Here is a 7776-nt window from a genome sequence, read left to right on the forward strand (position 1 = left end):
CGTATATCGATGACGTTCGCTATATTGGTGTAGCTGTAAATCCTTTAAGCATCGTCGTCTTCTCCCATGCGAACAAAGAAATCTCTAGTCACTTCAAAGCTCAAGAAGCTGCTGGCCATGCTTGGGGCGACCTTGAGCAGGTTTGGTACGATGCCCTTGTAGAAACCACGGAAGCCTTCTTGAGAAGCGATAATTCTAATGGCGTCGAAGATCCCTTTGTATTTGTAGCCCATGCTCTTCATCTTGTTGATTTGAAACCTGCGGCGGAGAACATCACTGCCAAGGTCAGTCATCATCTTAAGGAGCGCGAAGAGAATGTCATACAGAGGGTACGTGCAAGTCTGAGCGATGGCTCCTGAAACGGCGCCTGCAAGGAGCTTTCGCCAATTTGATGGATTCTTGTCACCTTCAGGTGTCAAGTACTGCCTCAACCACTCGTAGGTCATGAAGTTCAGTCCGACCTAGATACGTCAGCCGAAGATACAATGAATTGTAACGGGGCGTAACCCACATATGGTGCAACACCAGCTACGGTCGGAATGTAGCCACCATATAAGGCCAGAATGCCCCCTTCGGTCTTATATACGTTGACCATTATCTTCCACATCCCAGGCATATTCTTCTTTTCGGCCTCTGAGAGCCCACTGAAATCTGCGGTCTGCACAGAAAGCCGAGTTCTCACGAGATCGAGCGGGTAGGTGAAGGTCACGGAGGTTATCCCTGCGAGCCCTCCGCACAAGAGGTTCTTCCACGGCGCTGTAGGGACACCTTGCTGAATTCCCGCGAACTGTTTCGCACATTGATTAACATGGCTCTGATACAGAAAATTTGGGCCGCAACGACAAATTTTGCCCTAGCTTGGCCTGCTTACCTTCTTGTAGAAATTGTAGCTCGAAAATTGCACAGCAGAATAGGGTATTATCCGTATGCAATTGGCGCCGTTACCTCGCATAAACCCTCTCCAGCCTTCGTCTCTCCACATCTTCATGAGACCTTGCCCAACAGGCAACTTGTATTCCATCCTCCCAGCACTCTGTATTTGGAACAGAATCTTGAGGCGCTCGAGTGGTGACACAACCGTTCTGGAGACGGCTCCGGCTACACCCCCGGCCAGAAAAGCAGCGAGAACGGGCTGAGCGATTGTATGCCGTAACTGTATCATTCTTGACAGTGGAGGAGGACGGTGGGACTCCTGCCCTTCTACCCAAACCTTCTCGCCTTCTACCCTTGCCACGGGCGAAGGCGCTTTCCGATCGACACTCATCGCGAAAGACTCCCGAGTCCCAAACCCCTCTCAACCTCGATGTGAAGCAAGGAATGTATGTATTATGCGGTGGTTCGATGAACTTTGAGGTTGTGACAAACTGCAGCGCAGACCTTGGGAGCTTCTCGCCAGGAAGTCATACAGGTGTGGCCGACGCGGCGAATATACAAACGACACTACCTCTTCGCGATCGAAAGCTGATTCCATGAAATGCAACTTGGTTTAAGCGTGTTTGAGTTGTTTTCAGTTCGTCCGTACGGAGCAGAAAGTACTTTAAGGTAGCCTTATTTTTGGTTCTGGGCCCCTTGAAAAGCTTGGTCCGTTTCGGGCTGTGCCCACGGATTGCAGCGATAGAAGAGAACGTCTTGAATTTCAAGCTGACTGTTGGGTAAGATATCAACCTATTAAGTCAGTGCGTGCCTATCACTTGGAAGACACTGGGCGGATTCATAGGATTTTTTTCCTTGCAAAACGCAAGTATTCCACGTAATTGAATTTTCTGGAACGCTAACTCATCGTGCGCTAGCGTAGCGGAGCAACCTGTCGAGTGTTCGACGCCGATTTCTGACTTCAATCTCTTCCATTGCACAGGCATCTAGAACATTGTTCAATCTTTCTCTGGCCAGCACTAAAAACGCACCTCACCCTCATCATGTCGCGAGGAGGTGGTACAACCCTCTACGTCACTGGCTTCGGTCATGGGACGCGAGCCCGTGATCTGGCCTACGAATTCGAACGGTACGCCTATAGTCCATACGAATCTCCCTTCCCTCGTCCTAGCCTACCCTCCAAAACCATCGATAGATCAGCACGATGCCCACTCATGTCTTCCCGTCTCCGTCTTGCGGCCGTCCCGTCGCCTCAGCCGCCCCGAGTTTAACACGCCTTTAGCTATGGACGCCTTGTGCGCTGCGACATCCCCGCTCCACGAAGCGCTGCAAGCAGACTGTATGTCCCCCAGGCATGGCACTGTGGCTGCCGCGAAGGTCATGTGCATACTCACACGGCCAGCAGATTCGCTTTCGTCGAATACGAGAGTCGCCGTGATGCAGATGATGCCTATCATGAGATGCACAACAAGCGTCTCGGGCGTGACGATGTCTTGAAAATTGAGGTACGAAGCATCTAATCAATCCCCCTCTTTCGAGCAAAGCTAATCAGTAACTCAGTGGGCCCGTACGCCTCCTTCCGCATCCTGGCGGTTTGACTCCGGCCGTGACGCACGGGGTGGTGACCGTGGTCCAGGCAGTCGTCGTGATCGCTCTCCTCGTCGCCGATCGGCATCTCCACCTCGTCGTGGCCGAGGCGACTACTCTCCTCGCAAAGACGAGCGTCGTGAGCGCGACTACGATAGGCGTGACCGAGACCGCTCTCGAAGCCCAGACGATAGAGACCGCGAAATGAAGGATGTAGATCGTCGTCGCGACATTGAGGACGACCGTGACAATACCAATGGAGATGACCGCAAAGGTAGCTTTACCCGAAGTGAAGGAATTGGAAAGTACACTGATCAATCTCTTCCAGTCGACGTGGGATCTCCCGTCCCTGCTCATGACGAGCTCGATACCGCCGAGTAGACAGCTTTCACAGACATGCGCTCAGAGATTCTTCAGTAGTGGTTTCGATCGCACCAAAGGTGTTCGGATCTAAGGCTTGTATGGCAACAAAAGCGTAGGCATGGGGTCTATACATAGGTCAAGTATTGGGCTCTCATCTCCTTTTGCGTGGACCCCTCTGTCTTTTAACTCAAAAGCAAAGTATGCCGGAGTTTGGGTAGATTAAGAAGGCTTAATGGTTAGCAGCTCGATTCTACCTCTCGATCCGACGGCGGAGCTTCCGTATCCTGTACCATCGAGACGAACCCTTCCATAGACCCAGATCACCTCAACATAAGTTTGCTATACACTCCTGCCGCCGAACCTCCTCCCTTCCACCTACCGTAACCTCGCCGTCTACCTCCGCTCCTCGTCCTCGTCTTAACCCGCGTCCCTCCTTCTCTCTTACCTCCGCCCTTCCCTTCCGATCAAGACTTCCTCCTGCAATCGCCCTCTTCGGTCATCCTACAGTCGCCTCAGAGTATACTGGGTGGTCATGGGGAAACGCGGTAGTGTTCTGACTTTTATATTGCAGCAATATGTAGATAGCTTGGTCTGAATCTCTGGACTATATGTTTCGGTAGCCCATTGAGTCTGGTTTGTCAAATTGGTTTAGTACTATCCCTGTGTCCCACATGCCGTATCATGGAATCGCTGTCCTAGATCTCTCAGCACTTGACGGAGGCAATGTCTCCACCTTTGGCCGAGCCACCATGCCTTCTACAGAACTCCCGCAGCCTAATGATCACGGAACGCCAACTCGTGCGCAGGACATACCTTCGCTTTGCAGCCAAGCTAGTTGGTCTGATCTATGAGGGTCTCACAACACACCCCTTGAGTAGCACTTGATAGTGTATCAGAGTAAAGCAGTAAACTGGTTCAGATAGAAATAAATAGATCGCCGTTCCAAAACTCATGGTCTCTACTGGGCCTACCTTGACCTGCCCGCCTGGCGAGCTGGTAGGATCGTCGAGACTGTAAACCCACTGCAAATATAACGTATGGACAAAAAGTTCTTTAGACGAATCCAGTTGAGGTTTCTTGAAAGGGAAATCTGACATCATGGGATCCTGGGCCTTGAATGCAGTAGGTGTGTTACATTGATTATCAGATAAATGTGAAAGTCTCCTTTCAATGATGAAATGGTATTATGTAGAAGGGCAGACTTGGTTCTAGCGTACATCCTCCATCTCGACATCGTCGGCTGCTGCCATGCCAGAACCTTCCAAAGGAGCAGTTGCCGTTTCCGGCGCCGGTGTGCCCTGTTCTGCAATCACATCCTGCGCCTGCTTCTGCTGCAAGGGTTCGGTATCTGGTACTCCGGAAGCAGGTATAACGCTCTTTTCCATCAACCCCGCTGGTTGTAGCCCCAATGCCAGCGCTAGAGAAGGGCTCGGAGCGGCCAATGCATAGGAAGAGCTAGGATCGCCATGTATTGATTGTACTGGCCGAAATGAAGGTATGGGGGAAGCATTAGCGCTAGCAGACGCAGAGAGCGACCTGGTGCTTCTGTTCGCCGCTTGCGCTGGTTGATCAGCGGGTAACGGAGACGCATTGGCAATCCTGGATGCTGCCGTCTGGAAACCATCGCTTGCTCCACCCTCTAATTGATCCCAGCTGTCTGGCGTTGACGAGGGACCAGCTCTGATATCTGCTCCCGGCGTATCCCACAATTGCGGCCGATAGTCCCTGAATAAACCCCCTTTCGCTGTCCGTGGCCCTCTAGTCCGCTTGCTACCCCTTGGTCTTCCGCCCGTGTCCCTCCCTCTTTGACTTTGCGTTGGTGTAATCTCATCTTCTCCATCTCCAATAGCCTCGCTGGCTTTTCGCTGACTCCGCCACCCGGTTCCTTGGTTCACTTGCTGGGCGTGGATCGTTACGCTGTCTTTTTCGCCTTTCCTGGCTTTGATGGCAATGAGGCGTTCGAGGAAGTTGGCTTGGGTTTGTCGAGCGCGGCTGGGTGTTGGGCCGAGGGAGATCTTAACCGGCGCAGCCTTTTCTGAGCTAGCAGTGTTGGCTGAGGCGATTGAACTCTCAGGTGCTGGCGTCGATGATTGACCACCCTGTTCAGCACCATGGCGACTAGCTATTTGCGCTGGTCTGCCCATGAGCTTGATGCTTGACGTTGCCAGAACGGACACATTTGGCTTTTCTCGAAGAACGGGATGAGAGGAGTCGGGCGTGGGAGCAGTAAGTAGGATATCTGTACCGAGGGTTGATGTCCAATCGCAGGAGTACATCTGATTTTGGTATGAGATAAGAGGATTTTGGGTGTGGAAATCGAGGATTTGGATGCGGTCTTTGGGCTCGAAATGCGATGGATATTCTTTGAGCTGGCCCAGGGTTGGATCGATATCCATAGGCGCTGGTGTCTCTGGTATTGGAATTTCGGGTGGTTCTGACCGGCCTGCATTGTCTTGGGCTACGGGAGTTGTAGGTGCGATCGACGTAGCTGGCTGAGGAGACTTTGGCGGCGACGTTTCTGGCTTTCTCTTTCTGGTGCGAAGTTTGTTGTAGTCCGCAGCTGAGGAGATGTCTAGGGTTACATAGAAGCTCTGGCGGCCGCCGTCAGCTATAAGAACGGCGCTGGGGGCAAGATTCGCTAACCTCTGTCTCCGTCTCATGGTACTCGTAATCCCAATCCGAGTCGTCCTCCTCCGCTGCAAAAGCACTTGTTGATTGGATTCCCGCCATATTAATTGAATCAGAAGAAAGATAGGGATTTGTTCTCCTTTCCGAAAAGAATAATGTCGGACGGAAAGTGAATTAACGAGGTATGGTCCCATACGATTAAGTAGGAAAGCTGCCACCACCATCCAACACAGTGAGTCTTCTTACACTTCGGATGTCCATCTTGTAGAGACCAATCTTTGCCGTAGATCCTAGGCAGAGCCCATGTTGACCACATTTACAAGAGTAACAGCCCAACCTCGCCTCACAAATGACAGTCGAAAATAGTCTCAGTAATTCAGACTCACGGCTAGCCGGGGTACCCAAGCCCACCCCCCCCCCCCCCCCCCCTCCCGGGGCAAAAAAAAAAAAAAAAATAAAAAAAAAAACCCCCCCCCCCAAAAAAAAAAAAAAAAAAAAAAAAAAAAAAAAAATAAATTTTAATTTAAAAAAAAAAAAAAAAAAAAAAAAAAAAAAAAAAAAAAAAAAAATTTTTAAAAAATTTTTATAAAATTTTTTTTAAATTTTAAAATAAAAAACCAAGGGAGAAAAGAATAAAAAAAAAAAAAAATAAATATTTAAAAAAAATATATAAAAAAAAAAAAAAATTTTATTTTTAAAAAAAAAAAAAAAAAAATAATCTCCGCTAACGCTTATAGCACTTATCTTTAATTAATTAATCTCTATTAAGAAAATCTTAGACGATAGTATATTATCTTTAGTATTATTAGAAGATTATATTACGAATTAAATTAAGAAATCTCTAAGATAAATTCGTTATATTACTTTTAATTAGAAAGTTAGATATTTAAGATACTTTCTCTATAGAAATATATATTAACTTAAATACGCTTTACTTAAGAGTTAGAGGAATTATAGTATATATATCTTAAATAATATTAATACGATTAGCGCGTCTAGAACGAGCTTATATAGATATAGAATATATTAAGAATATTTAGATATTTAACTTTCTTTATAGCGATAATAGCGAGATATCTTCGAATTATAGATATTAATCTCTTTATAACTTATAGTAATATTCTTTCTCTATATAATAATAAAGTCTAAAAACTTTTAATAATTTAGATCGAAAGAAATTTAAAAATTTATATATTTAATTTCTCTATACGAAAGTAAAGCGGATATTACTTTAACAATTTTATAAAATTTCAAAAAACGAGTAACGGGTTAGACTCTTCCTCGCTCTTATTAAGGCGATATTCTAGATATCGCGAAAGTACGAAGAAGTAAAGTGGTTACTGTGATTTTAATAGTATCTTATATACTATTAATAATATTAATATCTTCTCTTATACTACTTTTAAATTTAATATTTAATATTTTACTTCTAATACGACGATAGCGACTAGCTATAAGATCGTCGATATTTTAGAATATCTAGATAATATGAATATCTAGTAATATTATATTTTAATCGAGTTATAAAGTTAATAATAATATATAAATCTAAGCGAGGTTAAAAATAGACTTAAATTAAAATAGATATAAGTAATCTACTATTTATTTAACGGTAAAGACGTTATTTTAATAGCAAGAACGGGCTTTAGAAAGAGTCTTATCTTTTACTCTCTTTCTCTATTAAAATTAAACGGCGTAGCGATAATCGTTTATCTATTTAATATATTATAGCTAGATTAATAAAGAAAGATTAATATACTATTTAATATTAGAGCTTTTATTCTAAACGATAAGAGTAATAATAAAAATAATCTATATAATATCGCTAAAGGATTTTATATATACGTGCTTATTAGCTCTAAAATCTTTATAAATAATAATATATTCAAAATTATTATAATAAAGAATATCGATTTTATCTCGCGATTTAGCTTTATTACTATTAACGAGATATATATAATTTATTAATAAGGCGATAACTTTTATTCTAAATATAGTAAGCTTTATAGTATAAAAGTATTAACTTTAAATATATCTTAGTTCGAAATCTCGACGATATTAGATAATTAGTTATTAGATATCTATCGATATCTAGTTAATTTCGAAGACGATAAACTTATCGAGATTATAAAGACTTCTATTAATTATAAGAATATTACACTTAGTATTAAGACCTTATAAAAATCGAAGAATTCTTTTAAAAATCTTTATTTCTTAATATAAAGATCGATTTATATATCTAATAAGATTATTATTTACGTCGATACTATTTATCTTAACTATAAGATTATTAATTAGTTAATTTAATAATATATAAATATAGAT

The 7776-nt window shown here is 44.0% G+C and overlaps 3 protein-coding genes across 3 annotated transcripts; 1 reads left to right on the top strand and 2 right to left on the bottom strand.

Moving 5' to 3' along the window:
- Positions 1-44: 44 nt before the first annotated feature.
- On the bottom strand, positions 45-1264 carry HO173_009662 (uncharacterized protein; the record flags this gene model as incomplete). The annotated part of the gene is made up of 3 exons (XM_037311551.1): positions 45-461; positions 512-787; positions 872-1264. 3 exons carry the CDS (start codon positions 1262-1264, stop codon positions 45-47), a joined length of 1086 nt encoding a protein of 361 aa, XP_037161498.1.
- Positions 1265-1916: 652 nt separating this feature from the next.
- On the top strand, positions 1917-2841 carry HO173_009663 (uncharacterized protein; the record flags this gene model as incomplete). Its single annotated transcript, XM_037311552.1, has 4 exons — positions 1917-2002; positions 2156-2212; positions 2279-2378; positions 2434-2841. The coding sequence occupies 4 exons, from the start codon at positions 1917-1919 to the stop codon at positions 2839-2841; spliced, it is 651 nt and encodes a 216-aa protein (XP_037161499.1).
- Positions 2842-4031: 1190 nt separating this feature from the next.
- HO173_009664 (uncharacterized protein) lies at positions 4032-5553 on the bottom strand (the record flags this gene model as incomplete). Its single annotated transcript, XM_037311553.1, has 2 exons — positions 4032-5414; positions 5467-5553. 2 exons carry the CDS (start codon positions 5551-5553, stop codon positions 4032-4034), a joined length of 1470 nt encoding a protein of 489 aa, XP_037161500.1.
- Between the last annotated feature and the right edge of the window lie 2223 nt (positions 5554-7776).

Source organism: Letharia columbiana (assembly GCF_014066305.1).
Source record: "Letharia columbiana isolate WasteWater2 chromosome Unknown Sc0000042_s0, whole genome shotgun sequence".
Taxonomy (NCBI): Eukaryota; Fungi; Ascomycota; class Lecanoromycetes; order Lecanorales; family Parmeliaceae; genus Letharia; species Letharia columbiana.